General features: G+C 45.2%; 3 protein-coding genes across 4 annotated transcripts; 2 read left to right on the top strand and 1 right to left on the bottom strand.

The window, feature by feature from the left end:
- Positions 1-205: 205 nt before the first annotated feature.
- On the top strand, positions 206-1,581 carry lsm5 (LSM5 homolog, U6 small nuclear RNA and mRNA degradation associated). 2 transcript variants are annotated; one of them, XM_058059456.2, is made up of 5 exons: positions 206-475; positions 993-1,088; positions 1,169-1,196; positions 1,270-1,342; positions 1,417-1,580. In XM_058059456.2, exons 1-5 carry the CDS (start codon positions 430-432, stop codon positions 1,447-1,449), a joined length of 276 nt encoding a protein of 91 aa, XP_057915439.1. In that variant the 5' UTR covers positions 206-429; the 3' UTR covers positions 1,450-1,580. The 2 variants fall into 2 exon arrangements, with proteins under 2 accessions (XP_057915439.1, XP_057915440.1); XM_058059457.2 differs by lacking the exon at positions 206-475 and adding an exon at positions 488-543 and having other exon boundaries at positions 1,417-1,581.
- psme2 (proteasome activator subunit 2) lies at positions 1,564-3,663 on the bottom strand. The gene is made up of 11 exons (XM_058059453.2): positions 3,447-3,663; positions 3,195-3,227; positions 2,989-3,051; positions 2,809-2,895; positions 2,684-2,723; positions 2,369-2,466; positions 2,229-2,297; positions 2,090-2,157; positions 1,959-2,013; positions 1,814-1,900; positions 1,564-1,750 (listed from the first exon to the last, which is right to left on the bottom strand). The coding sequence occupies exons 1-11, from the start codon at positions 3,492-3,494 to the stop codon at positions 1,670-1,672; spliced, it is 729 nt and encodes a 242-aa protein (XP_057915436.2). The 5' UTR covers positions 3,495-3,663; the 3' UTR covers positions 1,564-1,669.
- Positions 3,657-15,499, top strand: LOC131108466 (E3 ubiquitin-protein ligase RNF31-like). The gene is made up of 33 exons (XM_078791720.1): positions 3,657-3,903; positions 4,379-4,579; positions 4,644-4,790; positions 4,855-5,010; positions 5,087-5,143; positions 5,228-5,354; positions 5,825-5,974; positions 6,048-6,201; positions 6,280-6,383; positions 6,455-6,597; positions 6,673-6,906; positions 6,979-7,254; positions 8,161-8,346; positions 8,419-8,625; positions 8,694-8,867; positions 8,928-9,026; positions 9,150-9,239; positions 9,324-9,438; positions 9,617-9,729; positions 9,810-9,923; positions 10,368-10,416; positions 10,506-10,602; positions 10,693-10,858; positions 10,952-10,988; positions 12,548-12,630; positions 12,742-12,864; positions 13,039-13,210; positions 13,763-13,920; positions 14,011-14,092; positions 14,162-14,221; positions 14,288-14,674; positions 15,083-15,198; positions 15,277-15,499. Exons 2-33 carry the CDS (start codon positions 4,406-4,408, stop codon positions 15,409-15,411), a joined length of 4,485 nt encoding a protein of 1,494 aa, XP_078647846.1. The 5' UTR covers positions 3,657-3,903; positions 4,379-4,405; the 3' UTR covers positions 15,412-15,499.
- The last annotated feature ends 10 nt before the right edge of the window (positions 15,500-15,509 follow it).

Genomic DNA, 15,509 nt, shown 5'->3' with positions numbered 1-15,509 from the left:
CACGCTCGACTTATATAAATCTATGTGGAATTAAATTAAACGGAAAAGGCGATTCTAGTTCTAGTAGTGAGTGCGTAGCTAATACGTTACAAATCGTTGCTTTGATGTTACTCAAATTAGTTTTATTAATGACCTCCTCCGCCATCTGGTCAGCCAAACATGGAACTATCTTCGACCATACCGTGCACTCTTTGTTCAAGTCGTAGCGAATACGTCACTGCCAAAAGAAGCAGCCGAATCACGTGAAACACATTGAGTTAAATTGTTCTCTTATATTTCATTTAATAATATTACTCCAAATAATAATACAGTTATATTGAAATGGTATTCAACACTTAGAGTTGCGACAGTCGTTGACAGAAAATCGTTGGTCGATTGATTTCGCCTTCGCTCTTCTTGAATCGATTGCTTCTGTCTGCGTACATCAACATGGCGGTTACACAGGCTACCAACCCCTCACAGTTGCTCCCTTTGGGTTTGTACTGCATTTAATATATTGTGTAACATTGCTGTGTCTTAGAAATGATACTAAAAGTCGCTGAGGTGACAAGAAAATAATAATATCAAATTAGTTTTTTTAGCGAGCTAGCTAGCTAGCTAATGTAAACGTCGTTCCTCGTACGCGTGCTTTAAGGCGGAAAAATCAAATGCTACATTTTTTATGGAAATGGCCACGAGTGGGTGCTCATTAGCGTTAATTGATGTAATTTAACTCAATAGAAACAACAAAACTGAGGTATAATTGTCTTACGCGAAGCACTGGATGAAGTGCAGGACTAGACGTGTCTAACATTATGATTAATCTGCCACAACAATATTTACACTATAGTACTGCAAAATTATATTGAATGGGTAATGTTAGTAGACCTAAATTTGTTGTTGAATACAGTTTTCAAACGCCTTTACACCTTAATATTACTGATATTGTTACTAAATACTAACCTTGCTTAATATAGTATACTGTTTTAATGATCATTTCTTTTCTTCTTCAGAGCTTGTGGACAAATGCATCGGTTCTCGAATCCACATCGTCATGAAGACAGACAAAGAAATTGTCGGCACTTTGCTGGGCTTCGATGACTTTGTCAGTATCCTTAAAAGGGAACAAAGTATACTATTATTGTTGGTTTCTTCACATGGTAGTTGTCCTTTACATTGTGTCTTTCAGATATGGTCTTAGAAGACGTGACCGAATTGTAAGTAGACGTCTATTCCTGCTTTATGTTGTCTTGTTCTGCTAATTAAATCCTTTTATAAAATATGTTTTAGTGAAATAACGCCAGAGGGTCGCAGGATAACCAAGCTGGACCAGATTCTGCTCAACGGCAACAACATCACCATGGTAACTGAGTAATTTGAGTCGTAAAACAGGTTGACGAAAGAGGAATACAAATTATTTTCCTGTCTCCTGTGCAGCTCATTCCAGGTGGAGAAGGCCCAGAAGTTTAGCACCTGGACCTTCATGAGTTCTTTTGTTTTTTTTCAGTTTATTAGTGGAATATATTTTTTTCTAAGTGTGACATGAAGCACACATAACCTTTTGTTACAAATAAATGGCACAAATTGACAAAAGAGTTGTATTTATTGATGTGTTAGTGTTTTCTGCACTGCTTGCATCTGATTTGGCGGAACTACAAGCTGCAGAGGAATGGAGCAAGTTGGACTGCGTTCAGTACATGGATGGCTTCTCCTCGCCTTTGGGGTTGGTCACCTTCTCCATGTTTTTGTGCACCATATCATAGAGTTCCACCTGCATGATGCAAAACGGTGAAACAACTCTTGATAATTGATTAATTAATTTTGACTGACTCACGTAAAATCCACGCAGGTCCAGGACAATAACTCTAATTTCAGAGTAGATGGCCACATCCTTCTCGTGGACGAGGGAGCGGTAGTCCATCTGGAAAGGAGAAGACCTCAGCGCTTCTGAAGTATTATCACAAGATGTTGAAACTCACCACATGAGTGTCTTTGGATGCTTTGGCAACGGCGTCTCCCCTCTCAGAGAAGTACCTGAATGCCACATGAGGGAATTCACGTGAGTTCTAGCAAAACACAATAATTAGATGAAGTCAAAATAGGAGCTTACTTGTTGATGGTCGTCTGAAAACTGTCCACTTTTGTCTTCATTGCTGCGATTCGCTCCAAGATTTTCTCCTTTGAGGACAAATAAGCTGTTTTGTAACTTTCTCTCCCCAGTCTTCGCTCCTCGACATGTGCAAACGTACCTGAATGGCGACGCCAAAGTCATTGCCGTCTTCTATTTTTGGAATGAGGTGCTGAATCCAACAGGTGACCTGCATCCAGAAGAGGAAACGTTGAAGTGATGAAGACCCGACCTGCTGATGCGTCCTTGACCGTGACTCACAGCAATGATGGTCTCCCGCAGGCTGACGATCTCCGGTTTCAACCTCTCCACAAGTGCCACAATCTTCTCGTTGGCTTTGATGAAGCCACATTTGGGCTCTGAGAGAGAAAGGCAGCATTCGAGCTTCATGAAACCTTCGGAGTTCAGGATCGGATGTAGCGTTTTTAGGTACCCTTTGTGTTTACCTTTTGCATTTCACCTTAAAAACTATATACCTAGTCACGGGTGGTGGTGAGTTTTTTTTTTCCTCCAATATAACCACAGCAGTGATTTTTTTAATACACACAAAGAGGTGTTTAAACAGGAATACTTTACTTTTCTTCTTCTTCTTCTCGTCATCCTCCGTCTCCATGTCCTGCCAGAAACACATCAGACCGTCACATAGTCAACTGATCAGTCAAACAATCCTTTTTATTTTTTTACAAGCTGCAAAAAGTCACCTCATCATCAGGGGAGGGAGGGTCGGGTATGGGGATGTCCAGCGGAGCCTTTAGCGAAGACATGTCTGTAACACTGAGGGCTGTATCCTGGCAATAGATCAATCCCAAACAAACATGACAAGCATGAACGCACCCTATCTACTAGTAGATCATAATAAAGAGCCGGAATATGTTGCTGACCCCGAGCAGAGCATCCAGCTGGACAATCTTGGCGGGAATTTGCATGGAGAAGAGATTGTTTGCCTGGAAGAGAATGAATTTTGCAAGTCATTGCTCACTTGTTGAATAACAGCATGCAGCACAGTGATGCAACACAATACATAAGTTTCTATTTTTATTTTATATTTTTAAATAGTTAAGATATTTGTCTCATTTTGAAAACAAACCTCATGATGCAAGGCCTGGCGGTATTTTTCCACCTGTAGATTATAAGCCACAAAATATGTTAAACCGCTGACTCATGTTTCATTTCACTTTCGTTTTCTTTGCATAGACGTGCTTTAAGTTGCTTCATCTGTAACTGAAAACTACTCTGGTTATTTATTCCAAAAATTACTGTACTAGTGATTTTAGAAACACAATGAAAGCAAGTCTGTTGTTTTCTTTCTTTGCTTTTAAGTAAGTCAAACCAAACTTACCAGAGCGGCACTTTCGCGGCTTATTTTCAACACGGAGGCTTTAGACATCTCCACCACCACGCGAGAGTTTTTTTAAATTATTATTATCAAAACAAAGCCAAACCGAACTTGCAAAAACACCAGTGCAGGAGTAAGGACGACGCGCGTCTTTCTTTTATTTCCTTATTCAATTTTACTTTCGACTCTTGTCCTTGATGCACCTCCCACTACAACTGCCTCCTCGACTGACACGATTTCATCTAACTTACAGCTTCATCACAGACTTTAATTTCTGATACATACAAAAGAACACGGTTAATATAAGTATAATCTTAGGCATTAAGTCTGATATTCTTGAATATCTGACTTTTTAGCGTTTCATAGATGATTTTAGTTTGAAAATAACAAAACAGGAACTACAGGAAGGAGCCGTACTTCCGCCTTCATGCTGCCTTCAATGCCACAATATCAAATCCAGGTCAGGAAAACGACGTTAAACCCTCGTAAATGTTATCGTAATTTTGATTAAACGATATCTTTTGGGACTCGGGCGACAACATTTACAAGTTGTGTGTGTTGAAAGTGTAAATATTCAAAAGCTATGGCGCTTCTTGTCGCACTAACTAACCCCAAAGTTTTGTTTTCAGGTTACAATGCACTCTGGCTACCTTTCGGTTTAAGCTAGTTTTGACTTGTGTGATGAAGCCAAAGCAAAACATGATGTTATTGATAGAATGTAATTAAGTTATTGTGACACGGCAAATGTGTTGCTGTTCTCTTCTGGGTTGGACTTCCCCGGGTTGAAAAGTGAAACTTAAAACGAGTCCATGACAGTTCAAAGCTTGAGGAGATAGTCGCAGAAAACTACTCCCAAGTTTCAGTGTTGTTGCTGTTAAGTACAACGGAACTGTACACTTACCAAAGCTGTTCCATCTGTTTATGATGTTTTGCAGTGAGCAGCGACCTCCATTCACGCCAGGATGGAGGAAGTCAGGAGGAGAGGACAGGCCCTCCTTACCTCAGGCTTGGTCCAGGATGTGAAGGCTGAAGTCCAGATGATGGCCAACTTTCCTCTGCCTCTGTCCCAGAAATACCATCACATCCAGGCAGAGACCATGCTGACGGAAAACATGGCTGGAAGAAACCAAGACGAGGTAAACATTTCACCCATAGTCGATCACAAGACACACAACCATTCACCCTTCATTTGTACCTCAGGTCTTGGAGTCATTGAGCAGATTGGTGAAGGCCTTGAGCATCTTGGAGAAGTATGGCTGCAACCTGACCAGCCCCGCTAGGCCCAGATACTGGCGCAGCGTCAAGCACAACAACCCGGTCTTCAAAACAACAGTGGATGCAATTCAGGTGAGCGGAACCCGAGGAGGTCTTCACTCCGGTGTCTTGAAAGCTTGTTTGTTTTTTCTCGTAGGGCGGCCGGCGAGTCCTCTTTCTTTACGGCTACACCAACCAGCAGCAAGACGGTCTTGGTTTCCCTGACGACGTCACAGAGCCGGATCGGGAAAAAGTGGCCATGGTGACACTGGAGGTTATGACTTTACGTTTGGAGTTGGACATGCTCATGAAGGTTTGGTGTTTTTTTTTCCTCAATGAGTACCTCATGTCAGTGCAATGAATTCACTGTCATATTTATTGATCTATAGGGGACACATCCTCACCAGGAAGTCTTCAAAGACGTCGTCCCATATGTCGTCCAACAGGTCCGCGCCACCCGTCGCATTGATTTCGACATCTACACAAGTTACAAGAGTTTTTTTTTTTTTTTTTTTTTTTTTTTGTGCCAGGGTACGATGGCAACGGACGTGGAGGTGATCCCGCCGGAAGAGAAGGAGCCTGCACCTAAGCCGCCACCACCGCCTGTGCTGCCTAAACCCAAACTAGATCTCGTACAACCTCAGAAAACGACATTGCGTGAGTTGCCCAACACACTTTTTGCTACTTTTTTGGATGTTTAGGTGGAATAGATAGACTTTCTTTGTCATTGCACAATAACACAGCAAGGAAATTGCCAACGAAATGTCGTTGCCTGGCTCCCGCATAATAACAAATAATAAATAATGAATATGGAGAATAAATAGATGACATCAAATATGAACAATGTACAGCGTAAACAATAATTTGGAATCTGTCCACAAGAGGGCGCTGCAGCTCTTTTTGAGTTCAGGTGTGCAGCAAAGAAACATATTTTTCAGCGCTGAGCCTGCCATATCGAATAAGTCAGTGTATCGTTTTTGTAACTTTTGGCGATTAAGGTTTGTCCTGACCTTGAATACTGTTGTATTATAAGTATATTATTCCTTTTTGAATTTTGAGTTTATTCTTGTATCATGATATGCTTTTCCGCAACATAATTTTCCAAAAATACGTCATTATTTTTGTAGCAAATCAGTGCAATCTGTGCGGAGGCTCAGCAGCCGTAGTTTGCCCCTCATGTGACAACCAGGCCTTTTGTGACGCGTGTGACGACCTCTTTCACCGCCACCCCGCAAGGACCAACCACAAGCGAGACAGCAGACTGAAAGCAACACAGGGTATGTCAAATTAGATTCCACGTGGTGACCTCGTCCTTTAAGGCATCTCTCCTGTTCTTCGTTTTTCCAAAAGATATGTGTACCATCTGTGGCGTGTCTCCCGTCCACGCTCAGTGCTCCATGTGTGTGCAGAGGTTGTGCGTGAAGTGCGACGGTCTCTTTCACTCGCACCCTGAGCGCAAAGGCCACAGCAGGACGTCGGTCACACTTGCCCAAAAAACAAGCAGGTGAGGTCTGCATTGTTTTATTACAAAAGTCCTGTGTCAAACTTTGCAGTAAAGCAGCAATCTTTGTTTTGCGTTCAGCGTGTCGTCATCTACATGGGCTTGTGCCCACTGTGCCACAGTCAACAAGCCGCCAGACACGCTCTGTGCCACTTGCAAACGGAGCCCCACGTCCCCCAACGCAGGTGAGACCACCTTCTTTGTCTGAAGAGACGTGTCGGATGACGTGAGGGCGCTGTGGTCTCTGTGTCCGTAGAGTGGCGGTGTAAGAGCTGCACGGTCATCAACCAGGGAAGCAGCATCCTCTGTGAGGTGTGTGAGCGCCCCCGTCTGGCCCCTCGCCCTTCTGTCTCCCCTGTGCATTCAGGCCCGAGTTCTGGTTCCGGCACCAGAGTTCAGGTTGGTTTGTGGGTGCTCTGTGTTGGGACATTGGGACAAAAGAGGATCTGTTGTTGACCTCGATATTATTATCAGTGGACCTGTCAGTTCTGCACCTTCGTCAACACCGAATCCACGGCGACATGCGAAATGTGCGGCTCTCCGGGTAAAGATGGACCACCACCGGCGTCATCACCAAAGACCTCGCCCTCAATGACGCATCAAGCGCCACCCGGTGTGAAGCCCCAGCCAAAGCCCAGAGTCAACTTGGAGTTGAAGAGGCAGGACCGCATGAAGGAAGATGGACTCAAGCTCATCCGTCAAATAAAAGTAGCCATCCATCACCTCCTAAAGAGTCTCGCCTCATAAAGGTGAAGTGTAACGCACCCTCTCGTCCCGCAGGAGGCAGAGAAGCGAGGCATCAGCCCCGAGGAAGTGTACGCCGCGATACGCGTGTGCGATAGCAGCAGCGCCGACCCGTACCATTGGCAGGCGTCAGAACTGCCCCACCTGCTGGACGAAATCTGCGCCATGGCCGCCTCTGTCCACGCAAGCACGTCTGGCACCACCGGGGACGGCATGAAGCTGTCACGAGCCGAGGCCAAGCTGGCCTGGCTGGCGACGGGGGGCGACACGGAGCGGGCAGCAAGACAGCTGCTGAGAGATAGACAGGTTAAGGTCTGGACCACCTTCAAAAAATTTTTAAAATATATTTTTTTATACATGTAATCATATTTACAATCGTCCCTCAACACATCATTGTTCCAACTGCAGGTTCATTCTGTCACATATTTTCTAATATATATCAATAATCATGCTGTTTTGCGGCAGAGTTATTCGTCCAAAATATGCACATCATGGCAACTCTTATATATTTTTAAAAAATTTAAAAAGGGTTTGAATTATCTCAGTACAAGCGCAATAATAATAATCATAATAATAACAAGTGCTACAGTTGCAGCCTGAATCCACTCCATGATAAATTCCACTCTGAATCCCCCCACACGCCACACATTCTGTCGTCCACACATTTATTGCAACACACACATGTTGATGGCTAATCCGAGTGTAAACGTAACTATAGGGCTGTTATATCATGTCGAGAGGGCTTTAATAATGTTAAAACCCACATACAGTATAAACCAATATTTCAATTCAATAATACAAACACTTTTAATATACAATAATTGTAGTTTTACATGCAGTAACGTGATGAATGCTCTTTCAAAGTAATAATACAGAGTAACAGACACACTAATCTTTTCAGGATTCCTTGTGCATCAGTGAGCTGAGCATCTTGGAGTGGTAGCCTTGAAAGATAAGAGTGTTTTGCAACAGAAATGTGGGAGGGATGTGCACCCTCAACAAAACATCCGTCAGAAATGTGAAAGCTTCCCAGAGGGAGGTTAGTCAAGACTACTCCTCTCCTTTAGCCTCTCTTGTGCAAATCTGCCTGGAGAAACGCTACGTTGATGAGGTCGTTAAGGTCTATGGAGGAGTACCAAATACCAAACCCATGCGTTCATCCATTCATAGCATGTAGTACCTCAAAAAAAAAACAAAATGGTGATGGTGTCTCCACAGATGAGGGAGCTCCACTCTTTGGGCTTCAGGGATGTGTCACGGTGCGAGGAGGCCCTGCGTCAGAGCGGTGGCGAGGTAAAGGGCGCCCTGTCCGTGCTGCAGCGTCCCCTCTTGGACCCCTTCCACAGGCGAATGTGGAGCGAGCAGCCCGAGCCGCCCATTGACCCCAAACACCCCGACAAAGAGGTTAGATGCGACTGTGCCTGGAAAAATCCATCTTTTGTTTCATTCTCATGTCCTGTCATCCGCCCTCAACAGAGGATGTGCCGCCGTCTCCTGGCGCTGTATGACCTGCCTAGCTGGGGGCGCTGCGAGCTCACCCTGTCGCTGCTGCAGGAGCCCGGGGTGGCGTACACCTTGGAGGACGTGGTGCAAGCCGTGCGGGAGTCGCACGACCGCGACTTCATCAGGCGCATCCTCAACAACGAGTGTCCGTGCTGCCTCAGCATCTTCCCTCACAGCAAAGTCGGTATTATATTATGGGATGTCGTCCCGAAAGGCTCACGGAGTCTTAACGCAACATCTGTGCACAGATGCAGTCGTTGACTTCGTGTCAGTGCTCCGTGTGCCAGGAGTGCTTCACGCAGCACTTCACCATCACAGTGCGGGACAAACACATTCGGGACATGGTATGTCCCATCTGCCGCGAGCCGGACATCAACGACCCCGAGCAGCTGGACAGCTACTTCTCCACGCTGGACATCCAGGTGAGACCACTGACTCCAGGCACTGTGGACCACGCATAAAACCGAGACCTTCATCTACAGCTGAGGGAATGTTTGACTGCTGACGTCTACGAGCTCTTCCACAAAAAACTGACGGAGCACGCTCTGATGAAGGACCCCAAGTTCTTGTGGTGCTGCCATGTGAGTCACGTCACGTTTTAACCAGAACCACGTGTCCCTATTTCAGTCTCTATATATATGTTAATGTTTTTAATGCAAGTAAAGGCCGTTTATTGTCTTCATGTCTAACTGTGCTCGTCTCAGTGTACGTCAGGCTTCATCAATGAAGGAGACCAGCTGAAGGTCACCTGTCTGTCTTGCTGCAAGAGTTTCTGCGCTCAGTGCAAGAAACCTGTGAGGCACAACGCAGACCTTGAGTTTTTTTTTTTCCTTCATTTAAGTGATAGACGTGGATGTTGACTTACGGTGTGTTGTCAGTGGGAGCCTCAACACCAGGATGTGTCCTGTGAGCAGTTCCAGCAGTGGAAGAGGGACAACGACCCGGAGTACCAGAGGCAGGGCCTGGCCGGCTACTTGAGAGACAACGGCATCAGTGAGTGTCAACATTTTCTTATATTCTTTCATGTTGCTACCACTGCATCTTTTTTTTACCCAAAAAACTCAAAAAAAACAAAAAAGGCACTTGTGTTTTTTTTTGTAACCAAAATTCTTACATTTTGTCTCAAAATCTTTCTTTTTTTATTTTTTTTACCTTGTCATCTTGTTTCCAGCCTGTCCTCACTGCCGCTTCCAGTACGCACTGACAAAAGGCGGCTGCATGCACTTCAGCTGCTTCCAGTGCAGGTACCAGTTCTGCAGCGGCTGCAACAATCCTTACTACAAAGTGGGTCCACCTGACAAACACTGTATACTCGATCTAGTACTACTAGTAGCATGAGCTAAAAACGAGCCATCGGTGTGCAGATGTGTTGCAGGACAGAGCAGTGCACCTACACGGGCCTTCACGCTCACCATCCTCGCGACTGCCTCTTCTACCTGCGAGACTGGGAGGCGGCCAGGCTGCAAGCGCTGCTACAAGTACGTACGGGTGGTCCCCGTTTTTTTACGATGTTCCGTGTTCCGACATTTCATATTAATACTGTACAGAAAGAAAAACAGAACTAGTTAGGTGTGTCCGGCGGAAGAATACGTAGGCGGAGCAATCCCGAGTTGTATTGCGACACTGAGGAAGGACAGTGCTTTTCAGTTAACACGTGAGTCACAATCTTCTGAGTGCCGTGCATGAAAGGAAAGCGAAAAGTGAAGTGAAATGAGACGTGAGAAAGAAGCTGAAATAAGTGAAGAAATCAACAATGGCCGCATGCCTGATGTCCAAGCCGTTCAAACGTAAAATATATATTTGAACATATGTGGTACAGTGATACCTAAACAGCGTAGTGGTCTTGTTATTGAGACTTGGTCCTGGTTTTTATTCGCTGGCTTTGATGTTTGTCGTCTTGTTGATGTGGTTCTGGTTGTCAGAGGAGCGGCGTGGACTTCAACACCGAGCCTTCTAACGGACAGCAGACAGGTAAGAGCAACCCCACACTTATCATATATGGAGAAAAGCGGTATTACAGCGTTATGTTCAACTTCATGCAACCACTCCTGCATCTGCAGATACGTGCGGCGTGATGGAGCAGAAAGACGAAGGAGGTCAGCAGATCGATTCGCCGTGTGGCGTCCAAACTCAACCGGGACGGGCCGGACTCTGCGAGTTAGTTTTTGTTAGCTGGCGAATTGAATCTCACCTTGGGGGGTCAACACGATCTGTGATACGAGGCTGGGCTATTGTCATCGTTTGCAGGAAGCACTACAGAGAATACCTGGTGAGTCTGATTAACGCCCACTCCATTGACCCCGCCCCTCTCTACGACGCCCATGACCTGACCCGAGCCTGTGAGAGGTACCAGGTGGACAAGCAGCGGGGAGAGGGCGAGGACGACAGCGCTTACCACGCTCGTCTGCTCAAGGTGAAACATGTGACGCCACGTTATGAGAAATATACTATTCCCTGAAATTCCCTGACTCATCGTGTTGCGGTAAAAATGGATCCTCTCTTACAGAAACTGATGGAAGTTCCCCTCGGTGAAAAGGTTCCCCGAAACAAATGAAGACGCCAAGCTGTACCTACAAGCTCGATATCACACCCTTGTTCAGGTCCAACGTTGATCTTGCGAGGAGATAAAGAAGCTGTTCTATCCTGTTACCTTCTATATCAGTGGTTCTCAAACTTAAAAATCTTTAGTACCGCAAGTACCAGCGTTGACTGTCACCGTTAGCTTGGAACATGTGGCTTGGGCGTGTGAGGGGAATTGAACATGTAACATAGAAATGATATTTCACCAAAGGAACATTTTATATGAATTCTATTTTAGCACATATCCATCCATCCGTTTTCTATGCCGCTTGTGGGGGTATGCCGGAGCCTACCCTAGCTGACCTTAGGCGAGAGGCCTCCAGCCAATCACAGGCCACGTTAAGACAACAAATGGGTAATTTAGAGTCTCCAGTTAACCTAATATGAATCTTTAATGTGGGAAGAAACCAAAGCACAACTGAGAAATGCCAGTTCTTCCCCATCCCCTGATTATGTGGCCAACATGCCACCGTGCTGCTAGGAAATATTTCATAATAAATTTGTATTTGTAAAAATTATTTTATGTGTACATTATCCATTTTGTATATTTTTTATTGGGGGAAAAATTTCTAAATGGAGCCCGTGTATTACCATGGTACTTATACTGCAGTTTGAGAATCACTGTTCTCTTCTATTGTGTGTGTGTGTGTGTGTGTGTGTATTATTTGTGTTGCTCCCTTTTACTTGAATGCTTAACTGTTTAATGTCCCGTTCATGCTGTTAGGTTTGCTACTGGTCAAGAGCAATAAACATTTACTCGTATTAACTAACAGGTTATTGTTCATTTTAATGATTCTGTTCTCTCCCAAGTCTTCTTAGAACGACTCCATGCCAAAGCTCATGAAGTGCACAGGATACGACTATTACTCCGCACAATTGGTTGAATTTGGAGCCATAATTCCTCTTATTGTCTATGATTTTCTAATGCAGATGTTGACAGGTATGGTCTAATTGTCTAATAATGGGGTGTGTTTTTTTGTAATGTATCCTTAAAAACAGCAACACTATCCTGTAATATAGAGGATCTTTGTGTCGCATAAATATATTGTTGTTTTACTATGTTTTTTATATATGACTACGAATACATCGTTCATTCGGTACATACTGTATGTATTAGCCATTGTGTGATTTGTCGACCCCTAGCGGCCACAGCGCGCCGTCGTTTCTCGAGAGTCACGTGGTTTCTCGGAAGGGACTTTGCATAGCAGAGCGCGCCCACGCCCCTCAATGATACAGTACAGCACAAACAACGACGCGCATCGGAGCACTTGCAGCTGACGAGGTAAACGGCACTTTAATCCACTTCTTACTTTTGTCCGCCATAGTTTATTTGACACATTATGTGACACAAATGTGTCACACACTCCTGGCTGTTTTTGTTGAGTAAAGTTAGTCGATTGTCGATCATTCATGAATATGAATGGTATGACCCATAACGCGGCCATTAAACATGTTTGGCGCTTGGAGGAAATGAGTTGTCGCTGTGTTTAACCATTTATTGACTTACTTGTTTGTGTTAAAGAGTTCACTAAAAAGTCTCCTGGGACCATGGCCGCGGGCAGGATGCGGTGCACCCGCAAACTCCGCTCCTGGATAGTGGAACAGGTGAGGAGAGGGAGGTGACGTCACTCCGTAGCCTTCAAATAAGATAACACATAGGCTTCTCGTCGAGTTATGTCCTAATCATAAGTATTCACTTTTTGTTCGACAAATAAGGTTAGTAGCGGTAAATACCCGGGACTGATGTGGGACGATGAGGACCGAACCATGTTCCGCATCCCATGGAAGCACGCTGGCAAGCAGGACTTTCGCAAGGATGAGGACGCCGCCATCTTTAAGGTCAGGAGGTCCTGGTTGTTGGTGATGTTGATCATGTCACTGAATTTTAGTAAGTAAGGATTATATCAACATGCTAACGTAATGTTGTACTTTAAAAGCAACTGTACTGCACATACATTTTGCCTCAACAGCAAAATGGAGATATTAATCTTGTCAATCAATCATGTGGTGCAGGCGTGGGCCGAGTTCAAGGGCAAGACGGCCGACAGCAACCCGGCCGCCTGGAAGACGCGTCTGCGCTGCGCCCTCAACAAAAGCCCAGAGTTCAGCGAGGTTCCGGAGCGGGCCCAGCTCGACATCTCGGAGCCATACAAGGTGTACCGCCTGGTGCCCCTCAAAGAACAAGGTGAGGCCATGCCCACACCGGCGTTAATCACTTTGAATTCTGTTGGAACTACGTTTTAAATAACTTATTTTATTTTTTGTGTGTGGCGTAATTAAATGCGTACATACGTTTTGGTCGCATACATAAAATATCTAATATGCAAATAGCTAATTTATACTTTCATTCATTTTCTACCGTTTATCCTCACGAGGGTCGCAGGGGTGCTGGAGCCTAGCCCAGCTGTCTTGGGGCGAGAGGCGGGGTACACCCTGGACTGGTGGCCAGCCAATCACAGGGCACATATAGACAAACAACCATTCTCACTCACATTCATACCTATGGACAATTTGGAGTCGCCGATTAACCTAGCATGTTTTTGGAATGTGGGAGGATTGAACTCGGGTCTCCTACCTGTGAGGTACCTCTCTGCACGCTAACCACTCAACTACCGTGCAGCCTAATTTATATTTTAATATGTGTTGTAATTTTAATGTATTACATGTTTTTATATATGCTCTCTCTGTTATTACATTTGTTTTTTGGGGTCCATAATTAAATTGTGTGTGTGAGAAGGGATCCAGATGGCAAAGAGGAAATGCCGAGAAAAAGCCAGCAGAAGATGCAAGAGGAGGAGGAGCAGCCGCAGCAGCAGCAGCAGCAGCAGCGAGACGGAAAGCGTAGACATCACTCACATGGAGGAAAAGAAAATGGAGGATGTCAAAGTTGAGCTGGTAGGGAAAATAAAACTGATTAGCTTCCTTTCATTGAATGAGGGAGTTGTCGCTGTTAGCATGCTAGCATGACAACTTGGTTTGTTTCAGGATGATGATAACATACTGGAGAGCAACCGCGTCCCGCAGGCGGACGACATGGTCCAGCTGCTCGGCATGGTGCAGGAAGGCGGTGAGTTGGAGACATTTTAAAGGACATGAAACAAAACAGTTGCCCCGCTCAATTATCGCTTCCCTGCAGCACTCAGTGAGATCCAATTGGACGTCCGGATTGACGAGAGTGTCCCGCCTCCTCAGGAAGGTAATTAATTCATCTATGAATTTGGCTATCTGCATAAAATATATGATCTATGTTTGTCCCCTTCAGACCAGGACTCATTGCACGTGTCCGTTCACTATTTGGGCCAGGAAGTGCTCAAACATCTGATCCACGGCCCCGATGTTAGGATCCTCTACGCGCCACCGTCTCCTGCTCCACCCACGCCGGCCCCCGCCGTCTGCTTCCCACGCATCCACCTCCCGGAGCCTGTGCCCTCGCTGTTGGCCAACAAGGAACTGGGATGGCTGCACAGGCTTCTGTCCCACATGAGAAAAGGCGTGGCGCTCACCTCCACGGCGCAGGGCGTCTACGGCAGGCGCTTCTGCCAAGCACGTGTCTTCTGGACTGGTCCGCACATTTCCACATCGGGGTTGCAAAAGATGGAGAGGAACTCCGAGCCGGTTTTGCTCTTCAGCAAAGACGTCTTCAAGCAGCGTGAGTGTGCTATTAGTGTACTATATCCCATATTATACTACTGAAATCAATACCGAAATCATTTGCTGCATCACGCCATTTTGTGTGTAAATGTTAATGAGCTGTGTTTGTTTGTATGTGTATCCAAGAAGCGCTACTAATGTATCACAGACGACAACATAACGAGTAGGACAGGAGGACTGTAGCTCCGGTCAGCCTATTAGCAGAAGAAAAACAACACACAGTCTGTAGGTCTGTAGGTGATGGCTTCAATTTAAGATTTGTAGCGAAGCCTGGGGCTTCAAAAGCGTGCCTCTTCTCTCAAAAGAGAGATGGTAGATTTTTAACGTTTGCTGTTGTTGTTCATTATTGTTAGAATTACATAATATTGTGTATTTCAACTTTAAACAACGCCAAGTTTTCTTCCAGAGCTGGATGAGTATCGTTTGAGCGGCCACGAGGCTCCTCAGTCCAACTTCACTCTGTGCTTTGGAGAAGAAATATGCAGCTCAGACGAAACATCCACAAAACACATCATTGTTAAGGTAGTTGAACATCAATGTCACTTCCTAATTCAGCTTTTTTCCGGGTTAACAAAGAAACGCTGTCTTCCTCCTCTGTAGGTCACTTTGCCATGGGCCGAGCAGCAGGTCCAAAACACTCGCACCATCCTGGAGTCCTTCACCTTTCTGCCGTCTTCACTGGATGTGGTCACGCTCAACCTAGTCGCCGTCCCAATCCCTGAACTCACAGCCTGAAGGTTTTTTCTTTCTATAGTATTCATTTCATCAAGTTTGTGTGACTGAAAAGACAATCCACTACAAGTATAAAACCGTGCACATGGTTGTTTTGTAAG

This window comes from Doryrhamphus excisus, linkage group LG7 (assembly GCF_037039965.1).
Source record: "Doryrhamphus excisus strain RoL-2023G ecotype Guam linkage group LG7, RoL_Dexc_Guam_v1.1, whole genome shotgun sequence".
In the NCBI taxonomy this organism is placed as follows: domain Eukaryota; kingdom Metazoa; phylum Chordata; class Actinopteri; order Syngnathiformes; family Syngnathidae; genus Doryrhamphus; species Doryrhamphus excisus.
The sequence above is the reverse complement of the archived record's forward strand: the minus strand, read 5'-3'. Positions and strand labels throughout refer to the sequence as shown.

Bases quoted from the DNA above. Each gene is read 5' to 3' on its own strand.
- lsm5 (XM_058059456.2), top strand. From the start codon at position 430: ATGGCGGTTACACAGGCTACCAACCCCTCACAGTTGCTCCCTTTGG. The intron at 476-992 runs GTTTGTACTGCA...TTTCTTCTTCAG, and splicing joins CTCACAGTTGCTCCCTTTGG to AGCTTGTGGACAAATGCATC. The intron at 1,197-1,269 runs GTAAGTAGACGT...AATATGTTTTAG, and splicing joins TTAGAAGACGTGACCGAATT to TGAAATAACGCCAGAGGGTC.
- psme2 (XM_058059453.2), bottom strand. From the start codon at position 3,494: ATGTCTAAAGCCTCCGTGTTGAAAATAAGCCGCGAAAGTGCCGCTCTG. The intron at 3,228-3,446 runs GTAAGTTTGGTT...TATAATCTACAG, and splicing joins GCCGCGAAAGTGCCGCTCTG to GTGGAAAAATACCGCCAGGC. The intron at 2,467-2,683 runs GTAAAGTATTCC...TTTCTCTCTCAG, and splicing joins CGAGAAGAAGAAGAAGAAAA to AGCCCAAATGTGGCTTCATC.
- LOC131108466 (XM_078791720.1), top strand. From the start codon at position 4,406: ATGGAGGAAGTCAGGAGGAGAGGACAGGCCCTCCTTACCTCAGGCTTG. The intron at 10,603-10,692 runs GTTAGTTTTTGT...CATCGTTTGCAG, and splicing joins GGACGGGCCGGACTCTGCGA to GAAGCACTACAGAGAATACC. The intron at 14,675-15,082 runs GTGAGTGTGCTA...GTTTTCTTCCAG, and splicing joins CAAAGACGTCTTCAAGCAGC to AGCTGGATGAGTATCGTTTG.